Genomic DNA, 19,659 nt, shown 5'->3' with positions numbered 1-19,659 from the left:
AAATTTTTTTCTAGCTGACACATGCTGCTAACTGGAAGTCAACTAAGTTTAATTCATTTTGCAGCTGTATGTGTACATAATTGGGATTTTATCTCTTTTTCCTTTTTTTTTCATTTTTGTCTACAAGACAAGATACTACAGTTACATTTTTATTTATCTTACATACCTTGTAAATGTTTTAGTTATTTGGTTTCTGGATAACCCAGACTAGCCTGCTACATTTAATTACAGAATTTCTCAAATGATTTATTAATTTTAAATTGCTGTCTTTATTTTTAAATTCAAATGTTTAGCAGTATTCTTGAAAATGTACTTTTTGTGCTTCTTGGACATTTGTCAGTGTAGGATGCCTTTGTTCATGTTGTAAGGTTTCTAAACTTTTTTTGGACTCGCCTTCCCTCAATGGGGAGACACGCTGAAGAACGTCCCAAAGGGCAATCGGCTCATATGTGGAAGACAGCCTATCTGTTCCCAGGGCAACCACAGGCTGATCACGTTCGCGCTATAAGTGCCAAGTGCCTGTTGTCGATGGGTGATGCAAGGAACATAATAAATACAGGGAACAGGATTACTTGGCCACTAACCTGGTCACGACCCTGACCTGATTGCTGTGTCTGTGTATAGGAGAGTGGTAGATTCTGCTGCAATAAATAACCGTGCTGTTCCTGTTCCACTCTGAGTAAAGCTGGTTTTGCTAAAGTACTGAGACTCAGCCTCGTGTTTTGGGGTGCAAGACAGAGACTCGCACGTCACAGTGTATTTATCTGTTTATCTGTTTCTTTAGATATTACTTGAATCTTTGCCAGCCAGTTCATGGTGGCCTCACAGACTGCCCTACAAATGCTGCAATCTGCCGGAAAACTGAAACTGGAAAAACGCAAATGCTAGGACTTACCCACACTCAGCAAATTTCAGTTCAAGGTAGGCAATCACATATTCTTTTTTGTGGTTAGAGCTAGAAGAGCAATTTGAATTGATGCATTGGTAAAGGGTGAGTGTTAAACACGATCTGATTTCTGGAAACGCTATTTATTAAAAATGCTTTGGAGGCTACTTTTACCTGTGTCCTAATCAAAATATTTTAAAATATGTCGTCTGTCATTATTTCACTTTGAACATTGCAGACATAGTACAAAAATAAGCTCCTGGATTGATTTTGTAAATTTAGGGTAGCATCAGTTCTCCAAGAGTATTTATTTATTTTGATTTTTTTTTTTTTTAACTCCTCAGCTCAATTTTTAAACACATGTATAGAGTGAATAATCTATTAAAACATATATGATAAAGTTGCAATTATGAATTTTCAATTGCTTAGCAATAACACAGACAACTGACAAAGGTGCTGTAGTGAGAAGTCGAAGAACGTGCCTTCCAAGTTGAAAACAGCAATTTTTAGCAGAAAAGTGCATGAAAGCATCAGACAACTGTGTACAGATCAATCAAATGACTAAGGCTACATCCATATTACTGTGTTTTTGATTAAAAATTATGTTTTAAAGAAAAACAATCTCCGTATACTAGATTTTTCAGAAATGGTTTATGAAAGTTTTCTCCATCCACATTAAAATGAACGAAAGTACATATGATTTATGACTAACACAGGGCATGCTTGCATCTTCGGAAAAGTCTTTCAAGAGATGGTAATGCTGCTGACCGCGGGATTTATTGCAAAACTATAGTGACCGGTGAATTTTTTTACTTTTGCACATGTATGCAGCATTTACACTGTACAAAATGCAATTTAGATTCATAAAGGTAGGCAAAATAAACAAGTGCTATGGAAAGCAACTCTACTATGCCTGCTATGTTAGCATGTGGTTTTCTTTTGTGAAGGATGACCAATCAGGAAATGAGACATTGTAATAAGCAGGAACCGATCAAGAAAGGTATATGTAATAAGCACAAGCTAATTTTTTTTTTTTGTTTTAAAAGTCTACATTTCCACCCATCTTTAATGCAATGCTGAGCTGTACTTGGCTCTGGAGAGCATTTTCAAAAGTCGTTTTCAGGGTTTAAAATTGCTGGGATATTAAGGATGAAAGATGGAGTCTAATATGTGTGCTTTTAAACAAAACCACAGTAATGTGGACGAAGCCTAAGACCCGGTTAATACCCCTTAAGTTTGCTTTCAGTAGTACTTTGGCAGTTCATTGAGACTTTAATATATGAAGTTACAGAACACTAAATGACACAGACATGGGAAACAGCCAGGGAATATGTCACATGCTATTTCAGTATATTGTATATGTTGTAAATATAAGTGTGAGAGAAGTAGTGTTTTCTCTGTACCGGCAAATTTTTAATCTGATACTGTCAGCCCTGTTGCTAGTACAGTACTTTAATAGTTCTGATAGCCCCACAAATCTTTACTGAATCCATTTTAATTGTATTTCCTGCAGGTGATACAATTTTTGTTAATTATTCTGGAGGGGAAAGTGTATGTGGAAATACTCCAGCAAAAACTATTGTGCAACTGGAATGTGGAAAAACAATTGGAAAGCCATTTCTTCATCAGTAAGTATGGCAAAGATATTGGTGACCTTCACTTTGCCTTTTATATAATATATGCAGTTCTGTCTTGTAAAATGTAAAGTAAAGAAAGTTGAACCAGTTAGCATTAGATCAAGATCAGCGCAGTGCATCCTTGGACTCGAGGAAGGGTTGTGTGAACATCCAGTTAATTATCAGTTTACCTCCATGCTGATAATTAGTTAAAACAATCAACAGGACGCCTCCCCTAAACCCACGGATTAATGTTTTTTGTTTTTTTTTTTTCTCTTAATTATCAAAACTGATGTTGGTTCCTCACCCATACTGAGGAATGCCTAAATGCTGTCTCTCCTGCTCTTCCCAACCCTAAAAACAATATGTCAGGGGCTTTTTATAGAAAACTAAAAGTCATCTCAGTAGCATCCTCAAATTCCTCCCATATGAACTTTTGTCTTGGCCTTCAGTGCAGCTGCAAGCATGTTGGTCAGATAGTTTCTCTCAATCAAATGTGTAGACTCAACTGCTAAAAATTTTATGAAAGTACAGTTTTTATATGTTGACCTCTCCTCTTACGGTTTGTGTCTGCCAAAGAGAAGCTACCCCGATATGTATAACTTTGACAGTTTTAAATTAATTGGAAGTGCACAATGAGAAGTATGGTACAAACATCACCACTTTGGGATACATGCTTTATATCAATACAAGCATCCATAGTGCCAGACAAATTTAGGACAAGAGTATAAATGTGTTTTTACAAAGATATACTGATAGACTGCTAAATTTCTTCCTTGGGACAAAACAAATAATATAGATGCAATTCATAAGTTATGTTCCTTTTTTCTAGAGGATAGAAAAAGTCAGCTAATCTTTAGTAATTTTATGGTTTATGTTGTTTGTTATTGTCTTTAATCTGTCTGTCTATACTTGCATAGATCCATCCTCTGTTATATTTATGTTATAAATAAATATTATTTTATTACAACAAATGTGAAAGCAAGTCTTTTGCCACATCCAGACCACAACAGTGAAAGTGTTAAACTTATCCCAATTTATGAACCTTGTTTATAAATTGTAGTGATCTCTTCATATTTCTGCCATCTTAGCTGGGAAGTGAAACAGAGATCACACACTCAACCTGCATTTAATTTGGCTTAGAAGATAGAGAACTGGGTGTAATTCGACAAAAGTCTGCGTGGAATAGGTGAATGTTTGTGGCTTATGTCACTGTCATTTATAAAAAGCCCTACAGTGGCAGCTGTGTAGAGATGGATGAGATCTGTCCATAAACAATTGAAGGTTGCCCTGGTGGTGCCACTCCAATATGTTGAAAATGCTGACAGACTGGCATGGTAGTCTCAATTATTTTTTATTTTTTTCTTTAAATGGTTGGACTAAAGTCATTATGCAAATTACAGTGGGACTGCACTCCACTGTCTCTAAAGAAAAGCCTCCATTGGGGTACTACAGTGGAAACAACAGCCTATAGCTTAGACCCAAATGCATCAACTAAAACATATATTTTTTTAAGTTAATCCGTCTTTCTGAGAATATGGTGTAAATGCTTTAAACATGAGATTCATTTGCCATCATATAGAAGTTTTCAAGAGCACATGTCAGAATTCTCATGAACTACTTAATAAAGTAAATAAAGACCAACATTCAAGGTTAAAAAAAACCTTCATGGACCCTGTCTTAGTTTCTTGGGCAGATTTGCACATTGCTAAAAGACCTGAATTATCCACTGACTCCAAAGTTGTCATCGTATAGGAGTGTTGATGAGTTCAAATACACAAGAATCGGGATTAACGTTGAAGTGCAGTACTCTTTTAATAAAAGCATGTAGCAAGATATAGCAGTGTACCTGTATTTATGAAGTACATGGGCATGTTCGTCTAGAAAGGTTGTTTTGTGTGTATACTGATGTGGGAATACACTGGATAACTATTGTACCATTGATAAAGTGGTACCACTTTGAAAGACAGCAGGCGGCTTGGAGACAGCAGCTGGGACAGCAGATTAAGATGCAAAGCTCCACAGTTGATGCAATAAGCCGTTTGTTTCCCCATTTGTCTATACCTAAATTTCAGTAAGAACCATTTCAAACTATTGTAGAATCCATTCAGATCTATAAAGCATTTTTTTTCTGTCTCACAGTATTGACAAAGAACGATGTGAATTCTGGATATACTGGCAGACACAGGCAGCTTGTTCTGTGAAGCAACAAGATGTACAGATGGACATGGGTAAAATTACTATTCCAGGTACCAGAAGAAGCATCTCCATGGAGTCTTTGTATTTCAGGTAAGGAAATCCATGAGTGCACTCTTATCAATATTTATCTGAAAAACTTCCAGAAGTCAGTTTATTGTTCAACCATCTTAGTAAAGGGTAGTGTTGATCAGCAAAATTTGCCAAAGCTTTTTTTGCAGCGCATATGTTGTTTGTTGGTGATGTCGTTTGCTGTATATTTTCCTGGAAATTTTTTATGTAACAGACTTATTTAAATGTTTTTTTCCAAGTTTGCTATCATTCTTTGCAACACTAACGTGACATTATAGAGCTGTAGCAGTTATGTGCGGGACTTTCATGCATGCTTACTGTAAGATTGCTGACCCTCTGTTTCATGCATGCATGATTCCACATGTGTGTCCAGCCAGTATTGTACCCACATGCAAAAAAAAAAAAAAGCTTGCATTATTTTAATTTGAGGGGTACATTAGCTGACCATAATGTGAATATTATGAGTAATCCCACCAGATTCTGGAATGCTGCCCTTACAAACCCTTTTGACTTGTATAGTCAGCACATGGCTAATTTGAATGTAAAATTAGCCATGTGCTGCCCTTTAAGTCAAAACAAAACTAAAAGAAGTTCTACCCCTTCCAGTCAGAATAAGACCCTGTGAAGCAACAACAACCACCACAAAAGATTTATTACTATTTACAAGGTGATTCTTTTTTTCTTGATGGAAGAAAAAATTTCAAAGCATACACTCATAGATTTGAAACAAAAAACATGTTACAGCTGTCCCTAGAGCCGTAAATTCAAACAATGGAACAAGCCAGTCCTAAGCCGCTGCTTCGTCGCATGACCAGTTTGTGCCCCAAGGGTGGAACTCTGTGAGCTTGAATGATATATGTATATCATTTAATTATTGCTAGTTTGTGTCTTGTGGTATATTATGGTTATCCTTCTGTGTATGTCTTTTATTGTTTGTAGAACAGTGGCACTTTGAGCACTGTTGCCTCAAAGCTTCAGTAACATTTCTGGGTATAGTAATTGGTACAGCATAGTTGATAGATGTTTCTCTAGCCCTAAGTAACACTGAAAAATCCTCTGAACCATTATAATGAACTCAAAACTTGTTAATTGTGGGCGGCACGGTGGCACAGTGGTAGCGCTGCTGCTCAGTTAGGAGACCCGGGTTCACTTCCCGGGTCCTCCCTGTGTGGAGTTTGCATGTTCTCCACGTGTCTGCGTGGGTTTGGGAGGAAATTGCATGTTCTCCACGTGTCTGCGTGGGTTTGCTCCGGTTTCCTCCCACAGTCCAAAGACATGCCGGTTAGGTGGATTGACGATTCTAAATTGGCCCTAGTGTGTGCTTGGTGTGTGGGTGTGTTTGTGTGTGTCCTGCGGTGGGTTGGCACCCTGCCCAGGATTGGTTCCTGCCTTGTAGCCTGTGTTGGCTGGGATTGGCTTCTGCAGACCCCCGTGACCCTGTGTTTGGATTCAGCGGGTTGGAAAATGGATGGATGGAAACTAGTTAATTTCCTACTTCCCCGCTGGATTCCATATCCCAAACATTTCCGTGATGTCACTGAGCTCTTGGTCAAAGTGAACTCCACTGTGCACTCCTCAATAGTAAAGGGTAATTTATGCATGTTTTATTTCACATTTCTCCATGTCATTTGTAATTGGAGTCATAATGTGAAAAGGCTGAAGAAAAAGATTGTCTTTCGAAGGCCAAAATGCTGAAGGAAAGCAAAAAATGAACCCAGAAATCCCTGCCAGTTTCTTAGCTCTTCTTTAAAATGGCTTAAAAGTTCATAATTTAGCAAAGACCAGGTGCAGAATAGTTGAAGCAGTGACATAAATTGGTATTTCAAGAAACCTCAAAACATCTCTGAGCTGAGGCAAAGAGTAGCATGACTTTACATCTTTGCGATACTATATATTACTACACTGTTTATTCACATTATCACTATTTTGTGACTCTTAACAGACACCTCAGATATTTTTACAACCCCAGTTCCAGAAAAGCTGGGACGCTCTGTAAAATGTTAACAGAAACAGAATGTAATGATTTGCAAATCTCATAAACCCATATTTTATTCACAATAGAACATGTCAAATATTGAACATTTTACTAATATTCCCTCATTTTGAATTTGATGGCAGCAACACGTCTCAAAAAAGTTGGGACGGGGGCAACAGAAGGCTGGAAAAGTAAGTGGTATTAAAAAGAAACAGCTGAAATGCAAAGAAGAAGCCATATGTGAACATGATCCAGAAACACTCTGGTATTCTCTGGGCCAAAGCTCATTTAAAATGGACTGAGGCAAAGTGGAAAATTGTTCTGTGGTCAGATGAATCGAAATTTGAAATTCTTTATGGAAAATATGCACACCGTGTCCTCTGGACTAAAGAGGCAAAGGACCATCCAGCTTGTTATCATCGCTCAGTTCAAAAGCCTGCATATCTGATGATATGGGGATGCATTAGTGCCTATGGGATTGGCAGCTTGCACATCTGGAAAGGCACCAGCAGTGCTGAAAGGTATATACAGGTTTTAGAGTAGCGTATTATCCTGTTCAGATGAGTTTCTTTTCAGGGAAGGCTTTACATATTTCAGCTAGACAATGCTAAACCTAGCATACTGCATCTATTACAGCAGCATGGCTTATTAGTACAAGAGTCCAGGTGTTGAACTGGCCTGCCTACAGTCAGGACCTTTCATCAACTGAAAATATTTGAAATGTCATGAAATGAAAAATATGACAAAGAAGACCCAGGACTGTTGAGTAGCTAGAATCCTATATCAGACAAGTATGGGACAGCATTCCTCTCCCAAAAGTCCAGCAACTGGTCTCCTCAGTTCCAAGATGTTTACGGACTGTTGTTAAAAGAAGAGGGGATGCTATACAGTGGTAAACATGGCCCTATACCAACTTTTTTGAGATGTGTTGCTAGTATCAAATTCACGATGTCCTCATTCTTTTCTTAAAATGGTACATTGTCTCATTTTACACATTTGATATGTTTTCTGTGTTCTGTTGTGAATAAAATATGGGTTCATAGGATTTGCTAATCATTGCATTCTGTTTTGTTTTACATTTTACACCGTGCCCCAACTTTTCTGGACAATTGGGGTTATATGTTTTTTTATTATTTTGTTTTTATTCCAAGAATAATTTATTTATATCTACGCACTGGGGAGCTTGCTTAACAGAAATCACATCAGATAAACCTTAATTTTTGCTTTTTTGTTTCATTTTCTAGTTTATATAAAGCATCTGGTGATATACGGCCTAATGGAGATGCGTATATCTATGATATCCAGTTGTCAGGGATTACAAATTCAACAGTGAGTAGCTGCATTGGAGCCACTGTGTGCCAAGTGAAAACTGGAGGTCAGCAGTGGAGAATAATTGGCTCATTGGATTCAGCTAGATACTACTTTAAAGGTAAATTCTTTAAGATTCATAACCATACAGTAGGTTTTAGATTTGCAACAAAGTTAGTATGGTTATGAAGTTATTACAATTTGCATCTGTCTTGTTAAAAAATGCTTATTCCTGTTCATTTCCTATGATTTGCTTCAACAATGACTTCTATCAAATATGAAAATTGCAAATGCAGTCAGAGCCTTGTTTAACTGAATTTGGCTTTTGTAATATTGTACCAATGGTTGAGGGAAGAGATTATTTGCATGGCTAACACCATGTACAGTGGAACCTCGGGTCATGACCGTAATTAGTTCCAAAACTCTGGTTGCAACCCGATTTGGTCGTGACCCGAAGTAATTTCCCTCCTAGGATTGTATGTAAATAGAAATAATCCATTCTGGATTGTACGAACTGTATGCACAATTTTGTTTTTGTTTTAAAGATTTTTAAGCACAAAAATAGTTAATTATACCATAGAATGTACAGTGTAATAGTAAACTAAATGTAAAAACATTGAATAACACTGAGAAAACCTTGAACAGAGAAAACTAGCATTGCAAGAGTTCACGCTATAGCCTTATGAACCGCTCGCTGTAGGCACTTTTTTTTTAATGAGTTTTAAGCACAGGGACAAAAATGAACATTTGAAAAATCCATAATTTGTACAAAAACTACCCATAAACAACCAAGAAAACTAACCTTGCATGAGTTGAGTTCTGGCATGAAGGAAGTGAGGAGGAACTGGGTGGAGAGGAGATTACAGTTTTGAGGTAAAGTTCCTCTGCGCGAAACATGTCTTGACCAAGAACAATGTACTATGGAGAGACTGAACATGTGCGTAAATCACCGGCACGTACAAACTGGAAGGGAAACTAAATAGAGCACAAAGAGTTCACAGCAAATGCACAGGGAGAGACTGAACATGTGTGGAAATCATCGGCGTGTACAAACCGGCAGGGAAATTGGCTTGTTTGTCACCTGAGTGTGTGGTCGTGAACAGATGCGAAAGTTTGGCAAACTTTTTGATCATAACCCAATTTGTACATGTTCTGAGACGTTCATGACCTGACGTTCCACTGTACATAGAAGCGTAAATAATACAAAAGTTTAGAAAGTGAACTTCACTGCTATTTTAAAATGACTTACTTTCTTTTTCAGATGACAACTTAGACGTTCAGATAGCTTCTAAGTCTCCTTGTAATCGAGAGAAAACTAAGACAGCGTCATCGACCATACTGTTCCACTGCAAACCCTCAGCTGGAAATGGTATCCCAGAATTCTTCATGGAGACCGATGACTGCCAGTATCTGTTTCTATGGTACACCTCTGTAGTTTGTTCCCTCTCGTAAGTACACTTCTTAGATTTATAAGAATGTAATCATGAGGATTGTGTGCATTAGAGAGAGGCAAGATGTGCTCTCTGCTAAAATTATGCAATTGAAAAAACTAGTGAATTGAGTTGAATTTGTGTTAAAAAAAAAAAAAAAAAACTTTCATCCATATGATTTTGTACTGGTTAAAGGCTTTGTCCAGCTTGAGAAATACATTATTACTACGAAATACAGCAGATTTGTTGTTCGTGTATAAATGATGTTTTTAAATGCAATGTGCCCCAAAGTATAACAAGATAACCAGACTAAAATCATAATTGGTTATTTTTTTTTTCTTCCATCACATAATTTTTAAATCATCTGTATTAGGACCCACAAATTGGATTGGCAAAGTATAATGTCAGCACCATAATTTGTTTATCATACTGCTGCAAAAGAATTAATAAATACTGACATTAACTGACATCAGATTTTCTTTATCGCTTTCTGTTGGAAAATGCAGAGTCCCTGAACCATTATTTTGAAGCTATGTATATAATTCTGTAAAATAACAAAAATAAATTATTCGTTTTCTTTGTTTAGGTCAAATACTTCAGAGGATGACGAGGTGTTTGGGTTTTCGAGACGCACGCAAGCTGTTGGTACTGTTCTGAGTTTGCTGTGTTTGGTGCTTATTGTGTGTCTACTTGCCTTGCTATTCTACAAGCGAGAACGAAGGTGAGCATGTCTAGCTTTTGTTGTTGTGTTTGAAGCTTCATGAAAATAATGTCAAAAGGCTGTTTATTTTTAGCCACCTCTTTATTATGAAGACCATCAAAATATTTTGACTATTACTACTACCTTACCTTCAAACTTCTGTCTTCCTTTCTTTTAAAACTGCAATTCTGATTAACTGAAACATCGCAGAACAATATGTTGGATTAATATGTGGAATGGTAGAAAATGGGTGTTCTTCACAAGTCTAATTAGAGCGATACACTTATCTGGCTTGTATTTGTCATCTTTCCCACAATCTTTGTCATCTTCCACAAGATCTTCGCCAAGGTCTTGCACATCTATCTTTTCTGTCTACTGCTACCTGATCTGCTCTCTTTGTCTGGTTTGTAAGGCATATACCGCAGAGTCGAAAAATTTATGCCTTAAAATTCATTCAAAAAAACAGGGTCGACTTATCCGCGGGGCAACACAATTTTCCATAGAATTTGGGTAATGGCACAGTGCTTTTATTTAAAACAGTCAATCAAAATCAGTGTTCAAAGTAAACAGTGCAGTGATTCAAAAGAACTCTTCATTAAATAAATAATCCATAAAGCAAACGTGGAGGTTTAAAAATCAATAAAATAGAAAAACAATCCTTTAAAAACCCGGCCTAACACCCAGGCTGCCTGCGAATGCTCGCTCGCCCACTTGCACCGCCTCTCTCCTGCTTTCTCCAGCCCCCTCTGTCTTTCTTTCTCTTCCTTGTTTGTTTTTTTTTTTTTACTCCGTTTTGGCTTCCACACAGCTGCCTGCGAACGCTCGTTCGCTCGCACACCCTCTCTCTCTCTATCTCTCTCTCTCTCTCTCTCTCCTGCTTTCTCCAGCCACCTCCATCTTTCTTTCTCTTCCTTTTTTTTTTTTTTACTCCGTTTTTCCTTCCTCTCTAACTGACTCGCGCTTCTCTTTATATGCAGAGAGAACATAGCAGTTGCAGCACATTAGCCACAGGAACAATCACGGATGTGGGCAGTCCCTCACCTGTGCGCTAGGTGAGAAACACCCACACCGCAGATCGCCCTGCGGCTCGCTAAGTCGTGAGCGCGGTGATTATTTAAAAACTAAAACGGCCTTTGCTAAGAGAGCTGTGGACCCATAACACTACATAAGCCTTTGTTGGAATTTCAAGCATCGGCTGGCTGGTGTACGGGTTTATGAACAAATATGGGCTGTGCCTTTGTCAGCGAACAAAAATCATGCAGAAGCTGCCGAAAGATCTAGGAGAAAAGGTCAGTTCCTTTCATAAATTTATTATCAAGCAATGACAAAGGCATGACTTTGATCTCAGTAACATTGGTAACATGGATGAGACGCCAATGACATTTGATATGCCGAGGAATCGAACTGTAGCAGGTATTGGTGAGAAGACTGTACTTATTAAGACAATGGGCCATGAAAAAACCCAAGTTTTACCCTCAACTTATACGCGGGTCATAACAATTTTCGTCATTTTCGGCTTAAAAATACACTCAACTTATCTGCGAGATCGACTAATATGCGAGTATCTACGGTATGCACCATTTTCACACATAAACGATACTAGATTTTAGGATGCTGTCCAATCTGTGCAACTGATTTTGGGATCATTCTGAGGTCAAGTTTGTCTTTACTTTGAAAAATAAAAGCAGTTTGCCTTGAATAATGATGACAATATGACACTTGTTAATTAAGGAAGATTACCACATCTTTTGTCCACAGTATATACAACAAACAAATCATAGCTGCTTTAACAGTTTGACCTATAGCTTCTTAATGAAACAAGTCACATGGTTACAGTATTGCACACAATTATCTAATCAACTTAAAAGACTCCCACATTTCATGTGCCATAAAAATGGTTGCCTATGTAGATTGGGCAGCACTATAAAATGTGATGTAGTGTATTCCTGCATGAAAATAGAATACATGTGTGGTGCAAATCAAGCAGGGGCCATGAACTGGTAATCCCACCTTTTGATTTATTTATTTATTTTTATTTTTTGATGAGCCAATATGACGGTTCCTGTTCTTTTTTTTTTTTTTTTGCGGGGCAGCAGGAGTGAGTTTGCTACCATTTATTCCTTGATAAACACAAATATTTTCAATGCATATTTCAGGGTTTTTTGATTCAGGTAATTTCAGTTTCTTAAAGTGATATTTTTCATTTTTGCTTAAAGTGGCTACTGATGTTTTTATACAAGTTACTGTATATGTTTTTATCAATTACTTAAACTATAAATGTGTTTTTCTTCCTCTTATTTATTTATTTATGTTTCAAGAAGCTTGAGCTCTGGTTAATGTTTCTGTCAAATTTATGCTTTTTTGTAATTGAAAATAACCTGGCTGCCTTTTTAACCTGTAAAAGAAATGGTTTTTTTTAAGTTTTTAAGAAAAGACAAATGGATTTGCCTGTTTCCTTCACAGAGCTTTTAATCCCTTTGAGGGTTACAAAGGCATATCCTACATAAAGAATTTGTTTGGTGTTTTTCATTCTAAGATGTTATTGTTATCCGTATGTCTCACTGTTTTTAATTTAATTTATGTATTAATCCGTGGCGGCAAATTAGAATTATTATTTAGAGGAGAAAGAATTATGTTTTAAACACCAAACCCACAGTTATTATTAGTTCAAACTGTTGAATAAATTGATGTTGGACCTTTTAGAGTTTCCCTGAACTGTATCTTGAGAGTTGAGTGTTAACCTAATTTATGAAAGCGGCTTTGTCATTTTTAATAGCTAAATGGGGAAAAAAGTTCAACTATGTGACTGTGTTGTGTAGCTGCTGATTTCAGTTTTGAGTTCTGATAAAACATTTTTCTAATAGAGATTTGTACACACTAATAGGTTAAAGAGAATTTATCTATAGTTGACATTTTTTTATTATATATATATATATATATATATATATATATATATATATATATATATATATATATATATATATATATATATATAATATAATTTTATTAATATTTTTTTTTAATTTAGAGAAACAATGATGCAGAAAATTTCCAGTTGCTGCCGAAGAGGAACAAATGTCACCTATAAATACTCCAAGGTATGGAATGAAGACTGTATCACTATGTCTTCTCATATTTGACAAACTATTGCTTCTTTTGTTGCAGACGCCATTAAGGAAAAACATTGAGGCAGAAACGGCGCCTTTCTGTTTTTAGGTACATGGTGTGTAAAATAGAAAGCAAATATTTTTAGGCACATGACTTATGTCATACCTCTGGCAGAAAAGGTAGAAAGTTTGATTTTGCATATTACAAGGACATCATTGTTCTAATATATGTATAGTATTGAATTGTATGACACATTCTGTATTATAAAGTATCATTGCTAAAAACAATGACAATACAAAAGGAGTAGCTCAATGTGCTTTACAAGAGGTATAAATAAAAGAAGAAATAAAGGGATTAAAGTTACAAAGAAAATAGATACATTTGTTCATAAATACACAATAGAAAGGGACAAGTCAGTAATAGAAATGTTTAAGTCCCCATGTATGGCTATCAGTTAAGTACAGTTTAAGTCTCAAAAGCAGGGATCCTCAGCTCCAGCCCTGGAGGCCTGCAATGGCAGCAGGGTTTCATTCCAAGTAGTTTCATAATTCGAAGCCTGGAGATAATGACTTCTTGTCTTTAATTAAATAGCCTGTTAGTGCTGAGATCATTATTCACATATTTTGTGGACTGGAACAATTTGTCCCTATTGGTCCTTTCCTTCTCTCTTACTTATTTCAAAACATTTTTTTAACACAGATATTTCATGATGTGTGTGCACAGGCTTAAATGAGAGAAGGTTAGCTAGAGAGCTGGTTCTTTTGTCGTTTACCTCTCATTATTAACTGAAGGCTGGTTAAGAAAACTGGAAACAATTAAAACCCAAATTTAGCAGTTTGAAAATAAAATAGTCAGTTAAGGGTTCTAAATTAAATCTAATAAGTTAACTAAAACAAACCCAAAAAACATATTGCTGTAGTAGTAAACAAACGGGTGCTCATTAAAAATTTTTAAATTAATTTTGCTGCCTCCTCAGTGTCTATCATCCCTTCAGTTTTAGTTTTATCTGCCATATTCTGAAGTTTAATTATACCAGTATCGGTGTCATTCATATAAACCAGAACAAGTAATGGTCCTTGGACAGACCTCTGTGAGACTCCACTGATGGATGACCTTGCTCCATGTAGCACATTCTCCTCTTACCTGTATAGTTTGCTTCCTCCTGGTTAACCACCGAGAGATCCGACTTTGTGTGCTACCTCCGATCCCTGCAGCTTCTAGGTTCTTATAAAGGCATCTTATAAGATATGCTAACCAGACAGGCATTTTCTGAGTTTATGTTTATATATATATATATATATATATATATATATATATATATATATATATATATAATATAATTTATATGTATAAAACGTTTCCACTGTGTCTTACTGGTGGATTGACTAGTCATTCCCAGTAATGTGTAATTATTTATAAATGTATTTTAATGAATGTGTATTATTAAGGTGCACACACAGTCACTAGATCTGGGCTTATCACATCACTCAACTTACTGCATGATTTTACAAAAGTTTTTCCTCCATACATTGCCGGTAAGCTCACAAAGATGTAAATGCTTGCCCAATCGCACTTTCCTTCTTCTGACTGAAATAATCTGAAATAATCTGTCTCAGTATTTCAGAAATTGGTTAGTTTATCTACAGCTCTGTGCTTATCAGCAAAACCTCAGAAGACAAGAGATCCCATGCTTGTTTTCAGGTTCACTGCAGCTGATGTTGTTATAACTTTTTTTTTTTTTTGCACAGCTTTATGAAGCCTGAGCATTTTGCAGGGGAAACGGGTGTTTTTAAGAAACCGGTTTCTGCCTTAACCGGGTTACTCACCTTATCTGACTTTTGTGTATGAATTTAAACATACTCAGTGGTGTAAGCTTTTAGGTAAAATTTATATTTATTTGTTTTACAACCAATAGCACCAAATATAAGCGATACACAAAGTATTATATACATCCTGGGTGGATTAAATCTTAATTTCATCAAGATGCTCCAGGTAGTTACAAATTGGAATACCTCTAATTGAAAATGAACAGGTGGCCCTTTTCTTAATGTCCAACATCTAAGAGACAGAGCTCCATGAAAATGTCAATTTTCAGTTGTGACCAGATAAAGGCACCTTACATGTTTTCATTTTTGCAACTGAGATGAGGCCCTTACCAATGTCAGAAAACCAGCCACTGAACTAAAAGCTCCGTGAAAGCATCCATTTCAAAAGAACTGAGAGTACTCCTTTCAAACAAAGTCTAATAAAAGGCCAGCGAATCTCACTCCCTCTTCTTGTCCAAAATAAGCACACACACACACACCTGGCTTCTTTTCTGCTAGCAGGGAGGATGACATTTTTAACAGGTTCTGAAAATGCAGAAAATGTTACAGAATTAGTTCTAAGTATAAGAAGGTTACATTCCCATGGGAATCGAAACAACACTTTCTAGCTAAGCAAAATACTATGAATTATGCTTTGCCTTTCAGCTTTCCTGGAATATACTGTAGTTCTGTTAAACTTGATGATGCCAAGATAGGTGGATTAGCAGATAATTTGGAATCCGTTATATCATTACAGAAAGACTTGGATAGCATACAGGCTTGGGCAGATTTGTGGCAGATGAAATTTAATGTCAGTAAATGTAAAGTATTACACATAGGAAGTAAAAATGTTAGGTTTGAATACACAATGGGCAGTTGGAAAATCAAGAGTACACCTCATGAGAAGCATTTAGGAGTCATAGTGGACTCTAAGCTATCGACTTCCCGACAGTGTTCAGAAGCCATTAAGAAGGCTAACAGAATGTCAGGTTATATAGCGCCTTGATGTGTGGAGTACAAGTCCAAGGAGGTTATGTTCAACCTTTATAATGCAAAAGTGAGGCCTCATCTGGAGTACTGTGTGCAGTTTTGGTCTCCAGGCTACAAAAAGGACATAGAAGCACTAGAAAAGGTCCAGAGAAGAGCGACTAGGCTGATTCCAGGGCTACAGAGGATGAGTTATGAGGAAAGATTAAAAGAGCTGAGCCTTTACAGTTTTAGCAAAAGAAGATTAGGATGTGACCTGATTGAAGTATTTAAAATAATGAAGGGAATTAGTCCAGTGGATTGATACTGTTATTTTAAAATGTTTTCGCCAAGAACACGGGGACACAGTTGGAAACTTAAGGGTAAATTTTTGCACAAACGTTAGGAAGATTTTTTTTCCATAAAGACTGATGGACATTTGGAATAAGCTACCAAGTATTGCGGTAGACAGTAAGACATTAGGGTCTTTCAAAACTCGACAATGTTTTTTTGGAAGAAATAAGTGGATAGGACTGGCAAGCTTTGTTGGGCTGAATGGCCTGTTCTCGTCTAGATTGTTTTAACACTTTTAGACTAATGCCTATCACCTGAAATCTGTTTGCTGAAAAAATTGAAGTATCTCCCATACACTAGGCACGCACACTTAATCTTTTTATCGTGAATTGCTCACCCCATCGTCCTTTGCCTGTATTATTCTCTACTTGTTAATCAGAATGTATTTTATTTTATAATCTATGAGGCTATAAATATTTCACAGTGTGTATTTTTCTGTAGGTAAACACGGATGAAGATGTAGCAGAGGATGAGACCGAGTGGCTGATGGAGGAGTTAGCAATGCCAGACTCCTCCAAGTTACCAAAGGAAAGTAAAGAGAATGGCCACATAACCACCAAGGCAGTCAACCCAGATGTGTTTAGTTCTTTACACTTTGATGAGCCGGACAGTGAAGACGAGGTGTTGACCATCCCTGACGTTCACATTCACTCTGCGCGACTACCATCACAGAAGAAGCAGTTGTCGAGTGACACTCGTCAAAAGAGAAGGGTGGCACCAGGCAGAGCCTTTCAAGATGGAAGTGATGATGATCTTGTGGGCCTTCTAGGAGAGGATGTAATAAAGAATATCTCACCCAAACAGAAAGAAACATCTCGCCCACAGAAGAAGAAATCGGTGCCCTTAAACGTGCCAACCTTCCACGATGACAGCGATGAGGATTTGCTCAAAGTCTGAACCTGTGCCATTGAACTTGTTTCGCCTGCCAGACATAACCAGTACTCTGTCAGGAAACCCCCTCAACCAAATTATTCTTTAACCTTTATTTTTGTATTTAATTTCAAAAAGGGAAAATGTATCCATTTTGCTGGTGGTTATAAATATATTTAAGGACAGCTTGAGCCTCTCCCTAAATTAAATACACTTTGCCAGCAACCAATGGGACACTTCATTTTTTTTTTTTTTATTCATCAGGTTGGCTTCGTCTTTGATTATTCTGACGTTCATAATTCTGCTGGCTGCTGATGTGAAAGGCACTCCCAACAGATCATTCACAAAGAACATCTTGTATTTTTTATTCAATTTTGAAAACAATATACTTGATTTTATGTATTTATTTAACAATATGACGATTTGGTTTTGCCAAGTAATCTTGGGATCGGTACTCTGAAAACAGGAACACATCCATGCATGGCAGTATTTTTCAGGGGTTGCCAAATTCTATGTAGCACATGAACATTCAAGCCATTTTGTGGGTCATTTTTGAAATCCTATTTCTTTTTCCTCCTTTAGTGGAATATAAACAAATTAGACCCTCTAAGTATACATTTAATATGCTATCTAAAGTATAAGTGAGCAGCCCTTGTGCAGTTTAATATGCCACATATCATGGGGAATCATCACCTTAAAGCATTGGGCATGAAAAGAAAGCTGCACTTGTATCGTTATACTGTATGTTTCAGAAAATGCCCTGCACAGATCAAGCACGTTTTTATTATCATGGGCAGTTACTTCTGTAGGGCATGGTGCAACTCAAATGGAGGATTCCCGCTTTTTAATGGGTTTGTTTTCCTTAGGTCAGTTTGAAAGTAACGGGCCATGCCACATAGTGTGCACTTTAGAATGACCAAATGAAGGTTGAAATGACATGACTCTGTCAACAGTTTTACAAGTGCAGAGTCCTTGCCAGCGCTGGTGACATGTAGTTTATTTTTGTTTTTTAAACACGCAAAGAAACTCCAGACGTGTGCATCTTTTACTCTCCATCATGCGTCTCAGTTGAAGATAATTCCTGTTGGAATGCGTTTTGGTCCTACTACTGAAGTCACATAATGGAAAAATTTTGTTAATTTTAATTTTATTTTTTATTTTTTTTTTGTGCAAGGGAAGGTAATATTATGTTTATCTTTTTATTTTTTGATGTTTTTTTGATTACTATTTAAAAAAAGTATTGGGTGTAAGAAAATCATTTGCGTAATTTCAATAAAAAAAATGAATTTCTCATACCGTCCTGCAGTTGGGCTTTTTATGTTAAAGATTGTCATTTCTACATAATTTTAAGAATGACAGTATTTTGGAGTTTATCGTTTCCTTCCTTCCTTACACTTATTGTGGAGTTATCTGTCTTTTTTTGCCGCCTTGTGCCTTCAGGTTAATGTGAATCTTTTCTCTGTCTATGCTTGAACCTCTTACTGTGTGTGATGTTGGCTTTAAAGCCAGTGATGTGTGACTTACAAAAGGATTTGTTCTTTTTGAACCACTCTTTTCAGTAAATCCTACCAATCGATTTGAGAGCATGACGAAATCAATTCGACGGGGGAGAGAGAGCATGTGGTTTCCTACACATCTCATCAGTGTCAATCGTAGATGTTTAATGGACAAGAACCACCTGAATCATAAGTTTTGACTCTCTTCACTTGTCATTCTTTTGAGTTCAAATTACATTAGTAACAGCAAATGAAATCTCTGTCACTGATGATTCTTTCATTCATCATACAAGTGCAATAAAGAAACATTGCATCACATATGTTAGAATGTATTGTTTCTTTTTGTACGATTTGCTGTTGGAAACTGAATATATAAACCAGCATTTCCCAACCTGTGGCCAACTCCAGACGAAACAACACACTCCCCAAACATCGCTCCGACAGTTTTGCTTGATTCACAATGTGAGCATCACAGGTGGATCACCGCTAATCCTGGATGATCTCGCCAACTCCCGTTTTGAGAAATGTACTTGATTCACCAAGGAGAAAAAGCACTGACAATCGCACTCGATTCATTTAATGTTCTGGTGATTGCCCCGTGCTTTGACGAACAGGCTCGATTTGTAGAGGGTGACCACCCAAGTCTCTCCACATCATCATGCTAAATTCATGGAGGGGACCTGTGGTGGGTTGTGAACACACTGAAATGTAAAAAAAAAAAAAACTGGGTCATTACACCACAAAGTTTAGGAAACACTGATATAAACTATTAAAATTAATATGCTTATGTCTCAATGTACATTCAACAAATTGCTCACACAAAACCAATCCTTGTAAAATATTTTTTACTTTGATTTACATTTTGCATTTTTGTTTA

General features: G+C 36.8%; 1 protein-coding gene across 1 annotated transcript in view; it reads left to right on the top strand.

Moving 5' to 3' along the window:
* Positions 1 to 18,482, top strand: part of igf2r (insulin-like growth factor 2 receptor) — a 128,492-nt gene extending 110,010 nt beyond the window's left edge. The window contains exons 40-47 of the mRNA XM_039737814.1: positions 785 to 921; positions 2,400 to 2,514; positions 4,645 to 4,791; positions 7,990 to 8,174; positions 9,315 to 9,501; positions 10,070 to 10,204; positions 13,212 to 13,281; positions 16,858 to 18,482. Coding sequence (XP_039593748.1) covers positions 785 to 921; positions 2,400 to 2,514; positions 4,645 to 4,791; positions 7,990 to 8,174; positions 9,315 to 9,501; positions 10,070 to 10,204; positions 13,212 to 13,281; positions 16,858 to 17,313 — 1,432 coding nt within the window. The 3' untranslated portion in view covers positions 17,314 to 18,482. The remainder of the gene's footprint in view (positions 1 to 784; positions 922 to 2,399; positions 2,515 to 4,644; positions 4,792 to 7,989; positions 8,175 to 9,314; positions 9,502 to 10,069; positions 10,205 to 13,211; positions 13,282 to 16,857) is intronic.
* Positions 18,483 to 19,659: the final 1,177 nt, after the last annotated feature.

This window comes from Polypterus senegalus, chromosome 16, assembly GCF_016835505.1.
Source record: "Polypterus senegalus isolate Bchr_013 chromosome 16, ASM1683550v1, whole genome shotgun sequence".
Taxonomy (NCBI): domain Eukaryota; kingdom Metazoa; phylum Chordata; class Cladistia; order Polypteriformes; family Polypteridae; genus Polypterus; species Polypterus senegalus.
This window is presented reverse-complemented; position numbering and strand designations above follow the sequence as displayed.